We start from the raw sequence: 23,274 nt of genomic DNA, 5'->3' as shown, positions 1-23,274 counted from the left end.
CGATTTCTGTGCAGCAATCATAAGCAAGATCTGTCAACATTACACTGAGAAATCCAAGTTGGAGTATAAAGGTTTCTTTGATACGCAATGCTTTCTCTTTTAGCACTTCACGCAAATGCCCTGCTTCCATTGACTCTTATGAGGCAGATGGGTCATGAGAATGCAAGTGGCTCTAATTCACAACAGAGTTGGGGATGTCTGACGTTTATTTTTTTTTCTTCCGTTAGCAAACGATTATACCAAAATATAGATGAAACTATACTCAGACATAAAATAAAATGTGTCATATGAATCCATGTCAACCACTTGGAGGTAGTGCGACCTCACTTGTGCAGCGATAGGAGATGCTAGGGATTAATTAGAAATCAAGCGTTTATCCAAGTTTCTGATTAAGGAACTAAAGGAAAGTCTCACCACGTTGAAAGTAATACTGCGAAACGTAAGTCAGCATCCTGTACCGTCGCACTAGATCATGTTTTCACCATTTGCAGATGGTTTCTCAATTTCTGTAGGCTGGTAAAAAAGAGAGTTTCTTTCTTAGTTTTTGACTCGTATATATTCATTGCTTGATACATACGCCAGCCATTCTTCCGCTGTACGAAGCGTGTTTATTCCTTTCTCACTTGTGGATGATTTCTATGGTGGATACGTAACTTCCTCAACCGCTCAACCAACACTTTTCTCAGTAGGGATAAAGAGAAGTGGAGACAAAGAGGAAAAATCGAGTCTCAAACAGAGCCGTCTTGTTGGCGTCGTCGCGGGTGGTGGCGTGCAACGTGATGCGATACTGAAAGCCCGCTGGTAAATCTTCCGTCGCAAAAACGATCCCTACGCCCTTGCTGACACGAACGTCGAAAGGCACATTCCTTTTGTTGCTGAGGACTGTGAAGAGCGTGTGTGCCAGAAGCGCGGAGTCATGGTCCCGCGCGGAGAGCCGGACGACGTCTCTGCCCGCAGTGACGCCACTGGGCAAGGCGACCGTCTTGAAAGTGAGGACGTCTGCGAAGTGGGCCCTGGGTTCGCAGGCAGCCTCGTCGCCACAGCTTAGCCTGCAGGAGCTGCGGATGACGTTGCGGGAAAAAGTTTAAAATCCTGGGCAGTTTCAAAGATTGTTCGCAAAGCTTGACCGTGGCTTCCTTCGCATGCCTGTTTGCGTGAACAATAACCAGCAACTGCCACGTGACCGTTACAACCGAGTTCTGGCATTAGTATCTTACGTATGCATGAATTTACTTTTGTAAAGCTTCTAGACTTTTAAATAAAGAATGCTTGTAAAATTTACAAGGGCCACCTTTTTTATTATTGATACTTATGTTCTACTCTAAGGGATTTTAGTGTGGTGGCCTTTATAGAATCTGAACCAGCGCATGCCGAGGAGCATGTGGAGAGACGGAATGTCCGGTCAACGATTCTCTAAGTACCTGTACATTAACTTATGAATTTTTGCTTCGAACGTAGATAGGAAAGAGAAAAGGGGGGGGGGGGGGGGGGGAGTTGCTGAACAGCAAGGTTATTCAAGACCAAGTGATTCAGCGTCTTTACCCTGTAATGACGTAAAAAAAAAATGCTGGGCACAAAGGACATTACAGTTTTCGGGATTGCATGGTATGCTGGCCTTCAGAACTTCAGAGTAGCTCACCTGCCTTCCGTGTCACGAACATAGTTGTCAGGACAAGGTGCGTACATGCACTGGTAGCTTCCCCTGGAATTGAAGCATATGTGGTTCCTGCCACAGTTCACGTCGTCCTCGCATTCGTCAATATCTGGAAAGGGCAAATGGACTGCTCGTACGGAGCTGCCTTGAAATGCCATTTGGTTTTACTCACAAATCTTTGTGCGCTGATTTCTTCTACGAAATGCAGAGAACATGGGCCATGTACCGTATTTGCTAAATCCTTACGTGCTTCGGCTACGAACAAAGCCCGTGCGTCTAGTTTCCCATAGAGCGCACTCAGGTCCCTACGATACGGGATGAAGGGACCAAGTCTGCTGCGATTGGTCAGCTGCTAGGCGCTGACTAATCGCAGCAGACGGCATTGTCCCGGTCCCTTGGTCACGCCGTGTAGCATAGGACCCCAAGAATAAATCACTGATCTATGGTGGCATAGCTAGCAAATTACAAAGTCTAGAAAACGCCTTATCCAGAAATTTTGATCTTGGCTCTCTGCTTGCTGGCACTGATTTGAAATTCGGAAGTGCAGTTGGCGCCATCAAAGACATGGTGTAACCTGTTAACTCGGGGGTCGCCAACCTTTTTGCAGCGGCAGGCGGGTGGGCCGAGTCGTCACGGAGAGGGCCGGACGGCAAGTGGCGAAGTGAAAGGGGGCCGGGGGGGGGGGGGGGGGGGGGAGGGGGGGGGGCAGGCGAAGGAAAGGCAAAAAGTGAAGACATTCTCTGCACAATGCCAATTGGAAGCGCTTGTTGCTGTCTAACACCAATTGAGGTCAAAACTGCCGTGTGGTTCTTGAGTCTGTGTGAGGAAGCGACAGAGGACGTTTTTGGTGTGCCCTGGGCCGCATTAAACTGCCGCAACCCTTATGTTAACTGGCTTCAAAAGAATACATACTCAGTATATATATACAAAACTACTTAAACCACCTCATTGCTGCCAAAGTATTTCATGCAACCACACTGAACTGGCAGAAGGCACCCGGTGCATGTAGAGGCGGAGCCTGTGCCCCTACAACCATTGTTGCCCTGTTGCTTACCTTGGCAGGAGTAGGCATCAATTGCAATTCTATACCCTGGTGGACAGGTGCATCTGTAGCTTCCTTGTAGGTTCTCACATTTATGCTGACATCGATCGTCGTCCAAACATTCATTTAAATCTGTGGGACAAAAAGTGGGGCTTTAGACAGCGATCATATCATTCCAAAGAGGAAGCTGTCTTAGTACGGATCCCCTTGTGCGGTGAGAGTTTCAGTGAAATACTGCACCACACAATCTTGTTAAAGCAGGGCTTCATTCTTTTCCTTAAAGCAGAACTGGTCAGGCGTATAAGTTATGCATAATTCCTGGTTCGAGCTTGCACACACCTCTGATTCTGACACACTTATATTTCGATATTGTGCAGGATGTTCCAATATTTCAAAGATGCATGTGCAACTGGAATGAGTCATTGGAGGCAATGATGTCCGAATATATGTATTTCATGACACTAGACAGGCACGAAACCAGGATTTTGATTCGGGGAGGGGGGAAAGGGGGGGGGGGGAGGGAATCTGCCTATGATAAAATGATGTATGAAGGGGAGTGGTAAGAGTATGGCCCCAGCAGAATAGAAGATTTCGGGGGGGGGGGGGGGGGGTGTAATGTCCCTGAATAAGAAAGGTAGCGACATCATCTCCCTTCTCCTCTGACGCGCACTCCTTTTATCTTTGTGTTTTGCTCTTTTACATCCACGCGTCGATTGTAGCGCCGCCTGGATCGCTCCAAGATATCAGACGGCCTTCCTATACTTGAGTCAGAGCAAAGTCAAAGGCTGAAAGACACGCAAAATACATACACACAGGCTCAAAAAAACGCACTGTCACGGTCTACCAGCCTCGAGAATGTGCTCAAAGAAAGACGATGAAAGCCGTGACGTTACACAGTCGGCGTTATTTGATTGGCGACATGAACTCATAGCATGCACTGCACTCCGACAGCATAGGCATTCCTTCTCCCTTCTTGGGCCTCATGTACACTCTTATTGTTATATTTTGCTCTTTCGCACTCGCGCGTCGACGGTAGCGCCGACTGGATCGCGCCAGGAGAGCAGGCGGCATTCTTCAGAGGATGTCGCTACTTTTCCGTATACAGGGGCTTTAGGGGCGTGTGTCCCCCTCCCCCCTTTTCTTGGATACGTGCCTGAGACCAGAGATAACATCATTTGTACAATTGCTACTATGAAAGTAAAGATGCAAGATTGTTTCCAAACGCAAATACATGTATGACAAAATGCGACAAATAGTTCTAAAAAAATGTTATTACATTTTCAATAGAGTTACACACTGCTACCCACCTTCACAGGTGCCATGTCTCAACACATAGCCTTTGGAGCATGCCACACTGTCAGCAAAAGCAGTTGGTTTTGCTCGGAGTTCCAGTAACGCTTTTTTGTCTCCCAACATGTCCCCACTGTTACTTAAATCTGGAAGACAAAATTGTATGCGATAGTGTCATACAAACGTCTAGTGGTTTACTATGCCAATAACGAAGAGCTCAAGAAATTCCGGCATGATACCATATGGTTCCTGGCAGTCGTTTTAGCCAAGCACGGGAGGCGAGACATAATCGAAAAGTGTACAAAAGGACATTCGTCATACTCTTTACTGCCAAGCTGGTGTCACACTGCTTATACATCATACAGAAGACAGCGTGCGTACAAATTCGAACGCGTGTCACTGCGAGATCCGTGCTTCGAGTTCCTCATGGCAATAAGTTCAAGGATAAACTTGGCACGCGACATTCAAACCACGGGTATTGCGGTGACTCCTGTTTGCACACTGTATTTTGTATAATGTATGAGCAGCGCACTGTGAAGTGCGGCGGATATTAAACAAGTTGAAGGTGTGTTTGCCCTCCGTGGCCCAAGCCCGAGTGACTGGGCACCTGTAAAGCTGCGCTCGAGATGAGACCAGTTTAGGAGGTGCTGCAAAATTTTTGCAGTTCATTTTTAAGGTGAAGAGACATTCGGTGTTGTCTCGCAATAAAGAAAAAAAAAAAAAGTAAAGCGTGGCGGAGATTCAACAAAAGAAGAAGAAAAAAGTGAAGCGTGGCGGAGTTGGCCAAGCACGTGGCTGCCACGTTGAACCCCACGCGGCGTTTTCTTTTTATCAATCAATTTTTTTTTTTTTACAGCATTTTTTTGGTTGTCATTGCGTGCTCTGGTGCAGAACATCCCTGGATGTATCCACGTGTATGAGGGCCACGGTAACGCGGTGCTTCAGGACAGTCACCCCTCCGTCGCCGACTCAAGATACGTTGTACTCAGTGGCGTCACAGGCGGGGTGCGGGGAGGGGGGGGGGGGGGTAGTCGCGGCGGGTCATGAGGGGGGGGGGGGGGGCGAGTGGCGGCCGGCGACGAGCGGAGTGGGGGGGGGGGGGGGGGGGGGGGGAAGGGGGTGTCGCCGCGGGCCACCGCCCCGGGTGCCGCTGACCCTAGTGACGCCACTGGTACTTTTCTCTTTTTTGTTTGTAGGCACAGGCATGCGTTATTTAAACTTTAAGTTTCAGTTTTGCTCTCATCTGCTCTTTGTTATTCGCAACAATATAATGGTAGTAACCTAGCTTATAAACAGCGGCATACATGGCTTATTGCATGGCTGAATAAGAGAGATGACAAAATAAGCAAGTGCTTAGAAGTAAAATATTCCAAAGTGGTCTAACTACTACTTTTCTGTTCCTATCTAACACAGGACAAAAAAAAAAAAAAGCTGTTTTTATTAAACGGTAGTGAGACAACACTCAGCATCACTGGGGCAATGATTGCAGCAGTTCTGATTTGTTTTCTTTTTGTTTTTCGATAGACCAGGCTCATCATTATAGGCACCACGGTGAAATTAACTAACCACCCACATTTGTAGCCAAATGCATAAATCAATACAACTTTCACCAGGATTACTGGATGTACAGTATCTGTCCAATGATAGCAAACTACTCATATAAAAAAAATTTCCTTCCCTACCGGAAAAGAAATGAGTAGGGCTGACAGAAGACAAAAGAACAGTTCTCACCGGGGCATGGTTTAGGAGCGCAGCGCTTGACGTCCTGGTCAGTGCCGACGCACGTGCGACCTCCATGTGATGGTTCGGGGTTGGAGCACGTGCGGAATCTGCGGCGGTGGCGCCTACCGCACGTAGCCGAACACTCGCCCCAGGTTGACCAATCCGACCATCCGCCGTGAACTGCACACAAAGGTTATGTCCCCCTTGCGCATTCGAATCTAATCGTGTATAGAAATTAAGAGGAGTATTGAAATAAGAGTTAGCGTAAAAACTAGTTTGTAAACAATCGAAAACAAAATTAAGGTGCAGGTGACTTGGTGTAAATTGAAGATGATGGTAGACATTGAGACTGGAGTGGCAGAAAGATATAAAAAACAGTAACATGAGACAAAAAAAGACGTTGCATGTCCCCCTTTTGTCCGTCTCTCTTACTGTTTTATCCCTATTTGCCTTCCCCGTCTCAGGAAACGCCATTATGTAAAAAAAGAAAAAAAAAAAGAAAAAGAAAAGAAAGGAAAACAACAACAACACTATAACGTCTCGAAATACCTCTGAAAAATTAATTTAATCACAGTGATCTTCGTCCTTTATAGCAACAATCCCCCTAGTGTCGTCGAAGTAATAACTGTCACCCCAGAATCCAATCGGGTAAGCTAGGCCTAAGGTATTCAAGTCAATTTGAACGACCTCAATACTGGACACCGTTCGCCCTTGAAACACTAAACATATAGACGCTTTGCAGCAGCTGTGCATGGGCGCCGCCATAACTGACCTTCAGTTTTTGTTTCCTCTTATTTCGTTTATTGCACTTCATGATTACCATAGTAGGCCAGGTTATTGCCACATTATATTCAATTGGGTCTTTCTCTAAAGCATCGGCCTTTGTAAAGGATCGGCAACTACCGTTTCAGTTGCTCGGCATCTCGGTAAGACGAGAGAAGGTCAGCAATGGCGGCTGTAATTTGGCGCGTGTGTAAAGCGTCTATAAGAAAAAGAAAAAGCATTTTCGTATTCAACACAATTTTGGGGGATTGTCAGCGCTTAAATATGCTAGCTGTCTTTACTTATCACTCTTTTAGAGGGAACACCATCTTTCTCAACACCTTTTGTTTCTGTAGAAGCACACAGACAGCGCTCGGTTTGTGTGCGTCAACTCGGCCCTCGTCCATTATCGCGCTGCTTTTAATAACTCCTTTTCCGCGTCCATTTCGGAAAACCATCATTGCATTCATGGAAATGTTTTGGTTCCAAAATTCAGAAAGCTCTTACACTGCGTGCAATTAAGTGCACACTTAGCGCCAACTGTGAATGGAAGTACAATGTCCCCACAGGACGGTGTATTCGGTGTTGACACAGTAAGCTCGGAACACAAAATACGGAAAATGTTAGAAATTACGTAATATTGATTCGAAGGATGAAGTTTGATTCCGGCTTAGAATGAAACAGACGGTGAGCCGAAAATATAGAGAGAGCTCCGTTGAATCTGCTTCTCCTTCGGCGCAGTTGCAAAGTGGGGAAGCGTCATCCGCGTCGCGTGTGTGCGCACTCTTGAGAAGCAAGACTCGTATCTTTCTCTCCAACTCGCGGCATCTGATTTTGTGTCGGGTGAGTCAAGTGACTGTTTATAACAATAATTTATAGAAAATCAAGAGGTCACGTGGTCGATCTGCCTTTGAAACATGACGACACTGGTTCACGCTGTAGATGAGACGTACGGCAGTGGGATAACTTACCAAAAGTATATTAGGTAAATAGCACAATGTGCCTGCGGAATAGTTTGATTTTCTATCTTTCCTCACCTAGCCGTTGACTTGGCAAAAGGCAAACAACGCAGTAATCCTAAGAGCATGCACATGTCCTTCGACAGTGTACATAATATTCAAAAATTTTGCTCGCGAAAAGACTAAGTAAGCTAAAAATACAAAGTAAAAAAATTGAAAAAAAAACATAAAAAAAGTGCAGGAATTGTTCATCTCGAAAATATAAACTACTATTCTGGATCCTTTGGCTCCCCCCAATTTTTACCGGGGCAATCATTGGAGTTGCAGAAGTCTGTCTGAATGTCGTTTCCCTGGCAAGGTTTCCCGCCAAAAGCTGGCGTTGGAGAATTGCACAGACGGCTTCGAGAGCGAGTGCCTCCGCCACAGGACACTGTGCACTGGGACCAGAGGGACCAGGGACTCCAGCCTCCGTTCACTGAAGCTGAAGAGTGCAAAGCAAGAACACCACTTTGTTTAAAAAAAAAAAAAAAAATCCAACAATCAGAAAAGTGTAACAATCAGAAAAGTGTGATCATTGGAAGCGGTACTTCTCAGATATATTGAGCCAAAAATAATGCCCGTGATTTTATAATATAAAAAAACAAATAAAAAAAATATTTAAGCTCGAGGTTATAAAGGCACGCGCAGAGATAAAATGAAATAAACGTTGCCGACCCTTTAATTTTGATGAGCATTGCCAAACGGCAATGGGCCAGAATCGAAGATCCCTTGTCAACAGACCATCGTTGTTGCAATAGTTGCAATAAAGGCTGTCTCCGTTAAACAAAGGCGACTACAATTGGCACTTTTCGTTTCTAATGATCAGAATTGGCACCTTCGTTTGCAATTATCTTCCCGCGCAGCCCTTTCCACAGCTTACAGACAAAAACGTTGGAGCTGATAACTATACTCTTCTATTCAGCCGGATCATGATTATTCCAAAAATATTTAAAATTCTGGGTGTGTCTTTCAAAAGTTCCAACCCAACTTTAGCTTTCATTTTGTTTGGAACGTTCGCACAAGAGAGTTCAGAACACCGTAAGAGAAAAGTGTCATGGCAACATAGGTCGAAGAATCGATCCTGGTGCGTTCCTCGCGTCGTTTTGTTTTCCTTCAACCGTCAAGAGGATCCTACAGCCTGCCAATAGAAATATCATCTTATGATCTGCCCGTTCGAACACCTCAACTTTCTTTAACTCCTTGGCGTGGCTACCGAGCGAATTCATTACCTTTGGTAGTTCCACGTTGAAGAACGTTGCGAGAAATACAGATGGCGGGGAATTCACAAACATTTGGTAATGGTGTATGTTTTCGACAACTTGTCACAAACATGCGATGGAAACTGAGCATCATTTTGCTTTTTATATGCAAAAAATTTCCATCTCCTACGTCAAGAATTTTTTTTGAGACAATCTCTTAAAACTGGTTTTTCCATTGCAGCACTGTGTCATTCCTGCAAAGGTGCAATACTTTTCACAAACATGCAAAGGAGACTGAGCTTCATATTGCTTTCTGTATGCAAAACATTTCCATCTCCTACGTGAAGAATTTTAGTGACATAATCTTTTAAAGTTGGTTATGCCACTACATCACTGTATGATTCCTGCGTAGGTACAATAGGCGTAGCGAGTTAATGTTCACCGAAACACTCATGAAATAAGCAAGCTATGACCTCTTGGGATTGTCCAACGCACGGGAGTCCTTCAGAACCCTGGCTTCGGTTGTCGCAGCGGCGAACTCTCTCCCGAATCCCTTGGCGCTACAGCTACTCCAGTTGGACCACTTTCCCAGCCTCCGATCACTGCGACTGGTGCACTAATAGCCCTCTTCTGGGTGTAATGCCCAGCTTTTGACCTCACTGCATTAATGTGGGCTCGATGTACATCGATGTAGTGTGCCAACGCCTTCTCCTAGATAATGTTGTTTTGTTTCGGGTGACAACATAAATAAGTGAAAATTTCTGTGGAAGAGTTAATGACCCCCTCCTCCCCCCAAAGAAAAAAGAAAACATACGTCGTCCTCACACAAGTGCCTGGATTAATTTTAATTTTTTTTTTTAAAATTCGTACTGTAATCTAACGCGACGAAATCTGAGAAACAGTGCTGTGGAATACAGGCAAGAAATGTGCTCGGAAAGAGGAGAGAATTAAAAAATTAGTGTGGTTTCTTAATTTCTTGTTGTGAGAGAAACGGTGAAGAGAAAAACTGAAAACGCGGGGTTGGGGTTCTTGCTTTCTGCTTGCAGGTCAGTTTTAAATTTGTTAATTACAACTTGACTTACAAAAAAAAAACAAAAAAAAAAAAACGATTTTTTGTGATACTTTGGAAACTCCGCTACAAGTGACAACATTTTGTTAATTTTTGGTTGTCTCAGCTAGTGTTAGACTCCGCTTTAACCAAATTCAAACGTTCAATACTGAGTGTGCTTCAAAAAATATTGCGAGTTTTAAATTTGATACTAATTTCCAAATAGTCTTATAGACAATATGAGTTGCAATAATAATGTTTAACGTTGATAACGAATTTATAACTTCGTTATATAATAACGAATTTAAAAATTCCAATAACGACTAAAATATGTTTTGCAATAATAAGCCCTGGACACACTTTCTATCCGCCGGAGTGTGTCCTGCCTCTCCCTTCCTTATAGAACCTTTTATCACAACAAGCATCTCAACGAATGTTTGCAATCACCTGAACTACCGAATGTTCCCTCGTCTTGACCATTCTCGTAAATTATGTTAAATTTCATCATCCACAGTTTCTTATCAAATGTCTGCACTACCATTGGTTATGAAAGACTGGAACGCGCTTCCTGCCCACATTGTTTCCATTAATAACAATTACACATTTGCAGCTGCCACTACCCTTGCCACTACCCACAACCCCTTAGCGTTTGCTCAAGTTGTGTGGAGTGTTATTTTGTATATAAGTATACTCACCCCCTGTATAATGATACCCTTTGGGTCTTCAAGGAAAATAAATCATGATGATGATGATGATGACGATGATGATGATTTTGTAAAGGCCACAAGCCAAGCACTGGACATTTGCAAATTGACTCGATATTGCTAGAGATTTAGAGGCCACAGTTTTTTTTTTCTTCTTAACATACAAGCATGCAACACCAGGAGACGATTTGAGCTCACCAGGGCAGTCGAGGCAAGGCGCAACCTCGGAAGCTTCGCCTAGGCACTGCAAACCATTGTTGCGTGGCGCAGGGCTGTCACAACGACGACTCCGAGAACGGTAGCCACCACAAAGAGAGCTGCAGTTTCCCCAGGGTGACCAGGAGGACCAGCCACCTGCCACTATAGAGTAACAAAGCGTCTTCATGCGCGACCTCTGCTATTCTTTCGCTGTTTTAGTTTAGATTGGTCGAATTACAAAGGGTCTGTGTAAACCTTTTCACCGCTTATCACTCGGGCGAAAACATGCCTATGCGGAGCGAAAGTTCGTCTGCTACTTGCGCAGGGGTTGCGGGGGTGCCAGAAAGGCAAGCTCTAATTGGCTCTTGCTGGAAGTATAGTGGGTAGACCTCAGTGCTAGCTGCCTTAAGGTCTGCCCACTTACTTTCCAATCAAAGCCAATCAGAGCTCGGCGTTCTGACGTCACCACAATCCCTGCGCAAGATTGGTAATAACACGAGTGGCGTGCGTAAGAAGCAGACGAACTTGCGATCTGCATATTCACGGACATCTCAAGAAATGCAGGGCGTGGCGAGACCTGGCCGTCTTATTATGCAACCAATGACATTGCGGTGTTAGCCGATAAGACCGCCGAAGGACAAATAATAAATTTACATATTAAGCCCCACTGCGATTTTCAAGCTGTCGGTGGAACTTGGAAGCATGCGCGGCGTGTTATATGTCGCAGAAGGGGGCTACTGCGCATGCCACAACGTGTTACGCAGCCCAGTAAACAAAGGTGGCAACTTCTAGAAGGCAAATATTAAAATGGTCTATAGGTGCCAAGCCTTGTTCCTCGTCTGTCGAACCAAATATTCAATTCATTTAAAAAAGGGAGTAAAGAAAGCGAGATATCCCTTCGCCTTACCTTTGACCTTGACCTGGACGTTTGCGGTGGCTACCCCTGCCTTGCTGCGTGACTTGCATTGGTACAGACCTTCGTCTGCTTCGTTTACCATATGAATTCTAAGCGTTCCGTTGGTCAGCAGGGCGACCCTGTTAGAAGCCAGCATGATTACATGGCCCAACTTCGACCAGCTTTGTTCAGGGGGTGGGATCCCTCGGGCAGAGCAATCGAGGGCCAGAGTGGACCCATTCTCAACCAAGGTGTCCTGTGGTTTTATTGTAAAGCTAGGGGGCGTGAGTATGGTGACGGCAGCACCTGCCTCGGAGACCCCGAACTTGTTGGTTGCCAGGCATCGGTATTCACCGGTATCATTTGCCTGAGGAAAGAAAGAATGGTAGTTTATTCAACAATACATTACAGTTAACAGGAACTTTAAATGAACAATGATGGAAAATTGGTGTCTGCAGTGCACTGAAAACAAGTATTAAAGTGACCAGAAATGTTTAGGAATAAAGTTCAAAGGCAAATTTAATCAAACCATGAAATAACAACAAAAAATGAAAGACCTAGAGGAATTTCTGGATAGTAGCTGTTTTCATGGCTATGATTGACTTAACACACTGTTCGGAATGATAGAAAATTTATTTACCATTTTGATATCACATAGCGCTTTACGCTCTTAAAATTTGGTGCGCCGAAAATTGACTAATAATTTATAACATAAAGAGGGACGACACATGTATCGTCCTTCTTTTTGTGTCTGATCTCATGTTTCCAAGAGGTTGAAAGTACACTAGATCACCTGTATGTTCCCTGTTATTTCTAATAATTTATACTTTAGGCTGAAATTATGGTATACATCGTGGCCGGCCAGACAATTGTTTTCCCAGGCTGAACACAAAATATATTTAATATTCGGACAAGCTGTCCATTTTCATGCTTAATTAAATTTGTCAAGTCTTGCGGTGTACAGAGTTTGGGCTATAGATACCAAATATTTCTGGAAAGGGTATTGCTGGCGGTTTGCCTTAAACACATAAGAATATAGTAGATGAAAAACAAAAATATTCGAAGGATTGTGGCGTATGGTATCACCATTCTCGTGAGCAATTTCTGAGCCGTACTCATTCAACCATAAATAGGGTAATCACCTTTGTGGGACTGATGAGAATGGAGCCATTTGGGAACTGCTGGACATGACTGTTCACTGTTAGCACCTGGTGGCCGTCTTTGAGCCAGAAGACCTTAGGCGGGGGATCTCCTTGAGCAACGCAGTGCAGCATTGCTCTGTGACCTTCGTGGGTTTCTTGGGCTGCAGGAGCTTCTAGAATCCTCGGAGGTACTGGACGTTAAAAATATATACAATTGTTTTCTAGAAAGTTATTTTTATTAACTTTTACAGAAGAGGTCGTCTTCAATGTAACTAGAAAGGTGTTAGTGATCAAATCCTTTAAATCCTTTTACTGGTTAATTTCTTATCTGTAATATATATATATATTTTTTTTTTGCCTAGCAGACAAGTGAAAGAGACAATTGCCGGCTCGGCACTTGGTGATAACACTTTATATACAGCTTTGAGATAACAATTATCAATGCTTTTTCTAAGGCTTACCCCTGACCTTGACATCAGCGGAGGCTTTATGCTGTCCAACATTGTTTGCCGCCACGCAGACATAGGTTCCTTGATCCAGCTGAGACACGGAGTCAAGTGCTAGAACACTGACGCCCTCTGATGTTTCTTCTTTGCGACCTGGAAGCATTTTTTTTTCTTCAACTTCACGGGTTTCTCGAAGAGGCAACACAATGTTGACTCTGCTGAAGAGAGATAAGCTTCTCTGGTTAAGTGGGCGATTACTTCCTTGCCATGTTTTGTCATTTTTGACCTGACATGGCGTTGACGTAGGTTAACTTACGTGACTAGGTGTTAACTAAGTTTTTGTTTGCTTAAATGTTATAATGGCAACTTCTTTTTAATATTTGGGGTGTAAGTTTAATGCAAATTTTGTTTTTTCGCCGTAACTCAGATTTAAGTTAGTCCGTTTAGATATATAATCATTTTTGGTATTTTTCATGGCATCTGTGTACCACGTATGCCTACCAGTGATCACAGTGTCGTTGACCGTCCAGGTAATGGTGGGTACGGGGGAGCCATGTGCCTGGCAGAAAAGCTCAAGGGGCTGTCCTATGGCCACTTCCTGGTCTCGGGGAAGTCGGCTGATGCTGGGAGGCACTAGCACGGCCAGCGATACCACTCTGTGGTGCACACCTGCCGCGTTCGTCGCCACGCATACATAACTGCCGCTATCGTCAAGCTGCGCAGCAAGAAAAAGAAAAACACCAACCGTCACAGTAATATTTTTGTGTCTGACATCAGAGGTGAGCTACCTTTTGAGTTTCGTAAGACGAACAAAATAAAAACACTGTATTATTTGAGTAAGGGATGTACAACTTGTTAATATAACACTCCAACTATTTCATGAGTCACTTCTGTGGTGCCAAATGGAAGACTATTTGATTGGGAAGCATTTGAATGACAATGCTTTGGAACCTAAAGCAATTTCATTTTGAACGTTGTTTTTCGCATCATTGGTAAAACATTTTGAAATGTTGACCGCAAAAGTCGCATACTTCATTTGTACACTTACACACATATGGTCGTAAGATCGAGTTGCGAATGCATAGGAAACATTAACCAACAAACCTCCAGGGTATTCAAAGAATCTCATCTGCTGACGTAACTGATATGTATTGTCCCTACCAACGGCAAAGGTAAAGGTTCACCTCGGCGGAGTCGATGATCAGATCCCCGGAGGCTTCTGTGCGAGCTCTGGGGTTTGAGATGGGGTCTCCCTCTCTCGTCCACAAGATGGTTGGAAGAGGGAACCCGTCTGCCTTGCAGCGCAGCACAGCCTGGCCTCCCCTCTGAATTGTCAGCTCTTCCTCCTGGCCTTCTCTCAATATTGTCGGCGGAACTGTAGATAACAGAGAAAAAAGAAGGATATATGTCCCGACGAAACATCGGATGTTTTGGTAGCTATTCTCTCGTTCTGAAGGCTGCCTAGCGAGCGCCTTTTTCGAAGCCCTGCCTTCAGTACGTGTTCCTTGCCTTCCGCCGTGCTTCGGCTGTGCGCGCACGCTCGAAGCTCACGAGACGTCGAAGTGTCACTGAAAATAGGAAGCTGGCGCTGGAGGTGGAAGAACTGGAAGACCTTCCTGCCGTTCTCGTCTTGTCAATGAGCACAGTTAACATTCTAAAAATCAAAGATAGAAAAGAAACCGACGTGGAGCTAAGTAATAATTCCAGTACTACGTCATCGTGCCCTATGTTACACATAACACACATCATGTCTCTTTGTCTCCAAGTTAACTTTAGAACACGAAGTAATCGCGTGATCCAATCAATGAAGCAAAGTTTCAGGTGTCATGAATATGCGTAAAGGTGCCATTTTCCCCAACTCAAATATATTAAAGAGCTAATGTTTTCAAAGTAGAATATATCTAATAAAAGCACCACTTACCGTGAACAGTGACCGTTGTCGTTCGGGTATCCCAGCCAGCCTGATTTTTGGCAGTGCACCTGTATTCCCCCGCCTCTTTGACTTCGGCAACGGGTATCTTGAGTTCACCTCCGGTCACAAAAATGTACCTATGGTTCAGGCTGAATAAAATGGAAGCAGAGCCTTCATTGTGACAAACAAAACTTTTCGGCAGCATGAATAAGCAAATGTAAGCTCAATGACGTGTAGATACAGCTACGAGAAAACAAATTGAGTTTTGCGAGCACCTCGCTTCCTGATTGCTGATGAGATTGCCATTGTGCTCCCAGTACACAGTCGGTTTCGGGTGGCCTCTAGCCTGACAGACGAGGGACACTTCACTGCCCTGCACCACAGTGCGCTCTTCTGGGTAGAACACGGTGATCGCCGGAGGATCTGGGAAGGAATAGCAACGCGTTGAATCAGCGTAGAGAATTAAGGAGAACCTGAGGTCATTTTCAATGAGGTTCTGGATAATCATCATCATCATCATTTACTAAACCTTGAAGGCCCTTACGGCCATTACACAAAGTGGGGGTATCTGCAAAAAAAAAACAAAAACAAAAAAAAACATGATATAAAGGAGCAAACAAAAGGTGGGTTACATTGTTATATAAAGCAACAAAAACAAGAAAAAATAAACATTGAAAACATATTTATGGAAATACAGCTGATTAAACAGAAACATACATATATAAAACATTTCTATAAACACGAAATGACTTTGCTATTAGTGCAGCTGCAGATGAATGGTCAGTTGGGATATGAATGTGTTATGATCTGTCTGGGTCGCGATACTGTTAGGCAGTCTTTTATTGTTAATGGCAAGGTGGGAGTCAAGAAACAAAACAGACGAGGCGAAAATTGGACGAACTTTGCAGACGTTATTAATGAGAGGAAATATGCTAGTGGCTGTGAATAATAGTGAAGTTCTGATGTCATGATTATGATAGTAAATATTGTGAAAAGGATACAAGCTTGATAATTTTATTCTCGATGAGAGCAGATCAAAGTTAGCTTTCATTCGTAAAGAAGTGATGCTGGCGTCTCGTGAGTAATCCGAAAAAAAAAAAGAATGTAATTGCGCGATTTTGTAGTGCCTCTATATGTTTGTTATCAATGCATGTTTGCCAAGGGGACCAGATGGATGACGCGTATTCAAGTTGCGATCTTACGAGTGTAGTGTTGTTGTTTCACTGATGATGGTGCAAGTTTTAGATCTCGTTACTAGCCCGTGGACGCACGGCTAAAAGAGGCTTGTAGACTTCATACGGGTGCAAACGGGATTCAAGTAAGCAAAAAAGGCAAAAAAAAAAAAAGAGTTTTTTAAAGCCACTCCAAGTCCGAGCTCATTGAAGAGAGACCGGGGACAAAAAGGCAAGCCCAGAACTGGCCGAGCGAAAGTTCCAAAAAGAAGACCGCGAAAGTCACAGACATACAAATATTTTAAGACATGCAACGAGTAAAATTGACATTGTCAAATTGGGATTAAAAAAAAAAATAATAGTCCAAAGTCGGACTGGATGAAATGGCATGTTCAACGCTGGTCGATCGAACATTAATTGATTGCTAGAGAAAAATAGCTTTACTTCTTACAAAAATAAAGCAAAAAAAAAAAAAAAGAGAGAAAAAGAAAGAAAAGAAATGAGCAATCCTAGTTTGTGATCATTGCCTCTAAATATAATTTTTTACTCAATCCTGCTCAATACTGTTGATTAAATCAATAATATTTTTAATTACGCAATAAAAGCAAAGGTGGCCGAAGCTGGTTGAAGAAATTTGAAAAGCAGCCAGAGATTGCCCAAGAGCGGCAGCTTCTTCAGGATTCTTAGTGAAATGTCCGCGACTGAAAGCTTTCACGAGGTCATTTTTCAATTTTTTTTTTGTTTATATAAGAAGCTATACTACTTTTAGAGTCTAATGCTTAGTCCGCAAGCAGTGCATACACACATGCATGTACGCACCCATATTCACACACGCACGCGCACACGCACGTGTGCGCGCACGCACACACGTCCACAAACACGCGTGCACACGCACACTCGTGCGTGCCAACGGATGCTTACGCACACAACACGAACAAACGTATGTACCAGCAAGCATTACGCTTTTACATACAAACACGCAAATGCACGTGAACACACACGTGCACATATACTAACGCCTGTACGGATGCACAAGCAGACACACGCACAGCAGACACACGTAAAGCTCGAACCTCGTGCTGTACACATTTGCACAGCCAACGTTTTCTCGAAACGACTAATATGATTGCCTCATACTCAAAAGACCTATAGACCATTTGCTATATTACCCAAGCATCAAGGAGAATGCAGGGATTGGTGTTCCACGCGCCACAAGCGCACGCATTTCCCGTATAAAAGATTCGAAATAAATAACCAAAATAAAGCATTGACGAACGCGCGTGCAAGATACAATTTGTTTTAGGTTTTTGCTTTGGAAATTTTACTACTGCTGAGGCCAGCACGTGCGGCGCGTGGAACACCAATCCCTGCATTCTCCTTGATGCGTGGGTAATTTAGCAATAGGTGTAAATTACCCAAGCATCAAGAAGAATGCAGGGACTGGTGCTCCACGCGCCACACGCGCACGCCTTCCCCGTACAAAAGATTCGAAGTAAACAACCAAAAAAAATAGTGCGCTGACAAACACTCGTGCAAGAAGCAATTTTTCGGGGCATTTGATTTAGAAAGGTTACTACTGCTGAGGCCAGCTCGTGCGGCGTATGGAACACCAATCCCTGCATTCTCCTTGATGCTTGGGTAATTTAGCAACAGGTCTATTGCTGACACCATATATAAAGATCCGCTCAAATCTGTCACAGCAGCAACAACTGAATTCAGTTTTAATAATCTCGATTGTGGCTCCAAACTTATCACAATCATAAAAAAAAACCACACATTACAGCACAAGCTTGTAATGTCACTGGTGGGACATGATGGGCAGAATGAGCAATCCAGAAACTGCGCACTTACGAACGCTGGGTCGTCATCACCGGCAACGTCAAATGCGGAGCGAAAGTTTGTCTGCTGCTTTTGCAGGTGCTGTGTGTTGACGTCAGAACGTCGAGCTTTGAGTGGCTCTGATTGAAGGATAGTTGATGGACCTCAAAGCAAGCTGGCTTAAGGTTTACCCACTATCCATCAATCAGAGCCAATTAAAGCTTCTGACGTCCCCGCAACTCCTGTACAAGAAGCAGACGACCTGCTCTCCGCATACTCTCATGGTAGGCCGGCTTGCCTTTCTGCGGCGACGCGACTCTCCTCGGCCAAAATAAATATGACTGACTATGACTGTGACTATGACTATAAATACGAGGAAGAGAACGAGCAATTCATCTAAACGGTTGTACCCAAAACGTCCAGGTTTCTCACGGCCTGCGACGATCCCACGTGGTTCTGCACCGTGCAGACGTACTGGCCGCTGTCCGACACGTTGGCGGTGTAGATATACACGGCATTGGGCAGGATCTCGAAAGCTGGAAATCGGAATAGCAGATTTTAAGGGCGGAGCTACGAAGCACCTATAAAAAGACAATAAAATTTAATAGCGAAGTTTTCCTAATTTGAGGCCGAATGAACCAAAGAATGCAGTATAGTGGTTGTATACCGGCATGATATAACTTATAAGATACTAAAGGTACGCCTCTTGAAACAGTTGTACTTTTCGTCTCTGTCTGGTTTCTGGATTCTTTTTTAGTAGCTGCCCACTGATTTAAATGCCCAGATTTGTAGTCGCAATGAAAGAGCAACCTTAAAATTGTTTGTTTTTGAGAATTCTAGACCCGAGTAAGAAATCTTAATTTTTATTACGGGGAACAACAAAATCAAATATAACTTTTCTAAAGGAATTTAGCAGGCTCTACACGACGCCACATTGCTTCAGAGGGAAAACACACACAGAGTCAGAATACTTTATGAATGCATGAAGACATTTCATGCTGGCTTAAACATATACCTCCAAGAAAAAAGCAAAAATCCCACACTCTTGGTAGTATTGTGGAACGTCGCAAATTGTGACCCCATTGACCCAAGCATGCCAGACAAGAATTGAGAGTGACCTTAGCATGATATAGCTATTTTTCTCACCATCGCTGTCGTCTTGAAGGTGACGGTTGTCTTTGTGCCACGTGACCTGCGGTGCAGGGTCTCCTGATGTGTTGCACCACAATATGGCAGGCTGGCCTGCCACCACCACGACGTCTTCGCTACTTTTCTGAATGGTGGGAGCCGCTAAAGAAGGACAGTGGAGTTGAAGTTTTTATCAGTAAAAATACGTTAGTGCGTAACAATACAGGGTGTTTTTTTTAAGCTTTACAGATTTGTTAAAAAAAAATCCGGGAAAGTTACATTTATGCGGTTTGTGCAGGTGAGTTATACGGCCAGGGAGACATTATGTGGGTGACTAATCTTTGCCATAAGTCGGTTAAGTAATTGAAATTCGTCAAGTAACTTTTTAATTAGTAAAAATAGACATATGGTTTCAATTAGAAACTTCATAAGCGTCATCGAAAACCACTAAATCAACTCTTTTAAAACAACTTGAAGCTCGCGGGAAACTCGGGGGCGCGCCAAAGTTACCACTCGTGAAGCAGGCGCAAAGCTAGCAATGGCGGAACGCAGACGATAAGGTTATCATCGCGTTCCACCACTGAAGCGACTGCAGCTTCATAATGGAAGTTTGGACGCGTGTGCTGGGGTTCGTCTTGCGAAAGTGCACTTCATTTAGATGCAACTGTTTTAAGCTCTGTACCGCGCACTCAAAGCGTTAGAGGTATCTTGAGTACTCTAGTTCGTAAATTTGGCTTGTGTGAGATTCAAGCCTGGAACGTACGAGAATACAACGAACAGTAAAATCTCACTAAAGATGCGGAAATCTTGAGGTAACTTGAGATAACAAGATTATCGAAAAACCACGAGCATCGTCAGTTGTGGTATTCTAAAAGAGAAAAAAAACAACAACAAAAAAACACTCTTTTCGCGGACAGTTCTTTACCATTGTGGGAACACATTCAAGTGTGGAGGTGAATATCAAACGAATCACTTACTGAGAACACTCAGGACTGTCGTCTTAAAATCGGTACCGGCTTCACTCGCCGCCGTACAGGTGTAGTTCCCAGCATGTTCCTTTCCAATATTAGCGATGCGTAGCAGTCCGTGCTCGTGCACAGCTTCGGCTATGACGGGGCCGTGCCAGGTCAAATTGGGCCGAGGAAAGCCGTCCGACACACATTCCAACACCAGGGGCTTGCCAGACACCACGTCCATCGTTCCAGGAAGGTCCCTTATTTTGGGCGGAACTGCGGTCCCGTTAAGAAAATGCCGCGAAGTTTACGTGAATTTGAATTAAACTGAGTCTTAGCCATCATGTACCCTTCAGACAAGTAGAAGTGGACGGGACGAGCGCTCGTCCCGTCTACTTCTTCTACTCGTCCTTGTGTTTGTTGCGGCGTTTTTTTTTTCCGATTTAGTCATGAACCAACTCGCCTGCATCGTTAAGGTACGGTAGAAGTGATGGGTATATATTTTTTTAATCGGGATCTTCAAAACAAACAATATATTTCTTGTTCGAAAAGTGAAGTCTGGAGGTCAAGGACTTATGTCCTTAGTGGAAAAACGACTTTTCCTTTATAACATATAACAAACAAACAAAAAAAACCCGCATAATTTACTTAGATTAACGTTTTTGTTTTCTATAACAATACCACAGCGATGCAAAAAGAAAAACGAAACAAAAACGTTGCAAAAGTTTTACTCAAATTATAATTAAAAACCTAAGTGAAAAAAAAGGAAGCAACATATTTTAAGTGTACTCCAACACAGTGTTTCCAGAGGAGCCTGCTTTACCCACACCAGCTGTGGGCACTGAGCGTGCACAGAAACCAAACTCGAGAAGAGTATAGTGTTTGCGCATCCGCAGTACCGACAGCAGCGCCACCGCAGTAGCGTGACGTCAGTGAGTTAAGTTGGTCTATACAGTGTAAAAGTTCTATGACAAATTACGATTTTTTTTCTCAAATACAAAGTCGCCAGAGCCCTCTAAATCTATGAACTAAATAAATAATTGGTGAAATGCTTTGTCAGAAGCATTTGCCTTGTTAAAACGAGAGGAAATTTAATCGGGTGAATGGTACAGCTTGAAAAAAGAACTCCCATGTCCCATGTAGAACAACAGATAAGAGACGAGATAGGCGTACCATGCACAGTCAGCACAAACTCTTGGCTGGCTATTCCCGCGCTGTTTGTGGCGGTGCACGCGTAAGTCCCGGCGTCGCTCGTTTGCGTCTCCTCAATCAGCAAGGTCCCATTTTTTGGAGAGCTATCGAGAGCGACTGACTCCTTCGCCCACGAAATGCTCGGCAGCGGAAATCCTCTGGCGGGGCACTCGAACATGGTAGGTTCTCCAACGACTGAGGTTATCAGCATCGGAAGTTGACTGCCAAATATCCTGGGTGGCTCTACAGAAATGTGAAAATAAGACAAGTTCAATTATAAACGATAATGAAAAAATAAGATATTCAACGCTTTCGACAATAAACCAGAAAAGAGGGAGAGCCTCGAAACCCCTGAAGTACTGCTGAACAACTTTATATAATTATTTTCTACTTTCGCTAAATATACTACTTAGAATCACTCTCTAACGTTGATAACAAAATAAACTTTCCTTATTTTGTTATTTCTAGACAATGGCAGTTGCCAAAAAAATTCGAGAAATATGAGTATCGTTCAACCCCTCAACTCGGAGCCCGAACAAGCAGCCAAGTTACCTAGCGCCTATCCTATGCCGCCAACGTTAATAATAGTCAGGCGCTGGGGTTGGCAAAGTAGAACACGCGTGCTGAGCTCCAGGCATCCTTAGAGTTCAACTATTCTCTTCATCGCAGTGCTTGGCCACGAGCCACTCCTTCCCGGCGATTCGGTGGGAGGAGAAAATCGTGAACATTTCCACGCCTTCCTCAAGCCTTACCCGAGCAGTCAGAAACTCTCCACGCGTTTCCTCACAAGCGGCACACGCAAGGTAGTTGAAGCCTCTGGGTATGACGTCAGGCCTTAGTCATACCCAGTTGTTGGTTTTTCGGTTTTTCACGTCCTGGTAACACGTTCGGGTCAAATGCTTGTGATATTCAAATTCACAGTACAAAACTACACTAGGATTCACCTCTAATCGTTTTTTTTTCCTTCAAGTGTCTCTTCAGCTTCCCTTTAAAAGCACTGAACCTAAGACAATACAATGCCTATAGCGGGTGTTTCAATGAAGACTAAGAAATGCCTAAATACGGTGGTTAAAAAAAATATTTTCGGGAACAAATTGCCAGCCACGGTTCACGTCAGAGACTGCAAAATACACACAAATGATCTAAGTTACGAACTAATATTTACTAATTAGTGATTTTATTAGGGAAAATGACATAATTTTAATTAGAAACTTGATGGGCATAGTCGGAAGCCACGAAATCAGTCGCAACTGTGCCGCATTATTTATTATTAGAAAACTTATATCCCTATAGGTATCCACCACAAAATCGTCAATTGGGTTACTGATTACTGTATTTGTCCGGTCGTGAACAAAGTGTTGTAAAGAAAGGCCAGAAATCTTCGTCAATTCTAGTAACCTCAGGGGTACCACAGGGGTGCGCGCTACGGCCCGGCCCTCCTTGTTATTTCTTACACTTATCAATGATATTTGTGAATGTACAATATCATATATAATTATTTTCGGACGATTGCGTGGTATACAGAATAGTTGAACATGACGCGGATGCTCGTGTACTTCATGACAATTTATAACTACTGAAAAGCTGGTGTGACAGCTGGAAAATAAGCTTAAATAGAAAAAAAAAGTGTAGATATATGTGTTTCCAACGTGGTATATTTCTGGCTAACTGCATATGAACAGAAAAAATGTCATACTTGAACGTGTAGACAGCTATAAGTACATGAGTGTCTGTCTTTCTTCTAGTTAAAAATGGAATGACTAATACTCTTGCAAAGGCTAGTAAAATGTTGCACAGGGTGTCAGCAAAAAATTTGCAGTCTTTTTTACCGCAAAATTAAACTAGGCATCGCCAAACGCTCATTCTCTGCCCAAAGGTAGCGCTAGAGGTCACAACCAGATGCCAAAGTTTCACACCTATCCGATATATTATTCAACAGTTATAAGTGATTTTCGAAAATTTCAATAAGAAAATGGAGCCCATTTTTGCCAGTTTTCGGT

At 43.7% G+C, this 23,274-nt stretch overlaps 2 protein-coding genes across 2 annotated transcripts; both read right to left on the bottom strand.

Moving 5' to 3' along the window:
• Positions 1-75: 75 nt before the first annotated feature.
• On the bottom strand, positions 76-13,247 carry LOC8033775 (hemicentin-1). Its single transcript, XM_042292334.1, has 10 exons — positions 13,116-13,247; positions 12,655-12,845; positions 11,525-11,879; positions 10,618-10,779; positions 7,734-7,910; positions 5,718-5,888; positions 4,004-4,132; positions 2,709-2,828; positions 1,640-1,763; positions 76-1,058 (listed from the first exon to the last, which is right to left on the bottom strand). Exons 2-10 carry the CDS (start codon positions 12,784-12,786, stop codon positions 683-685), a joined length of 1,746 nt encoding a protein of 581 aa, XP_042148268.1. The 5' UTR covers positions 12,787-12,845; positions 13,116-13,247; the 3' UTR covers positions 76-682.
• Positions 13,105-21,512, bottom strand: LOC120848928 (roundabout homolog 2-like). Its single transcript, XM_040221020.2, has 6 exons — positions 21,257-21,512; positions 19,149-19,292; positions 18,413-18,538; positions 15,288-15,435; positions 15,022-15,161; positions 13,105-13,253 (listed from the first exon to the last, which is right to left on the bottom strand). The coding sequence occupies exons 1-6, from the start codon at positions 21,483-21,485 to the stop codon at positions 13,105-13,107; spliced, it is 936 nt and encodes a 311-aa protein (XP_040076954.2). The 5' UTR covers positions 21,486-21,512.
• Between the last annotated feature and the right edge of the window lie 1,762 nt (positions 21,513-23,274).

This window comes from Ixodes scapularis, unplaced genomic scaffold (assembly GCF_016920785.2).
Source record: "Ixodes scapularis isolate PalLabHiFi unplaced genomic scaffold, ASM1692078v2 PGA_scaffold3__209_contigs__length_174095766, whole genome shotgun sequence".
Taxonomy (NCBI): domain Eukaryota; kingdom Metazoa; phylum Arthropoda; class Arachnida; order Ixodida; family Ixodidae; genus Ixodes; species Ixodes scapularis.
This window is presented reverse-complemented; position numbering and strand designations above follow the sequence as displayed.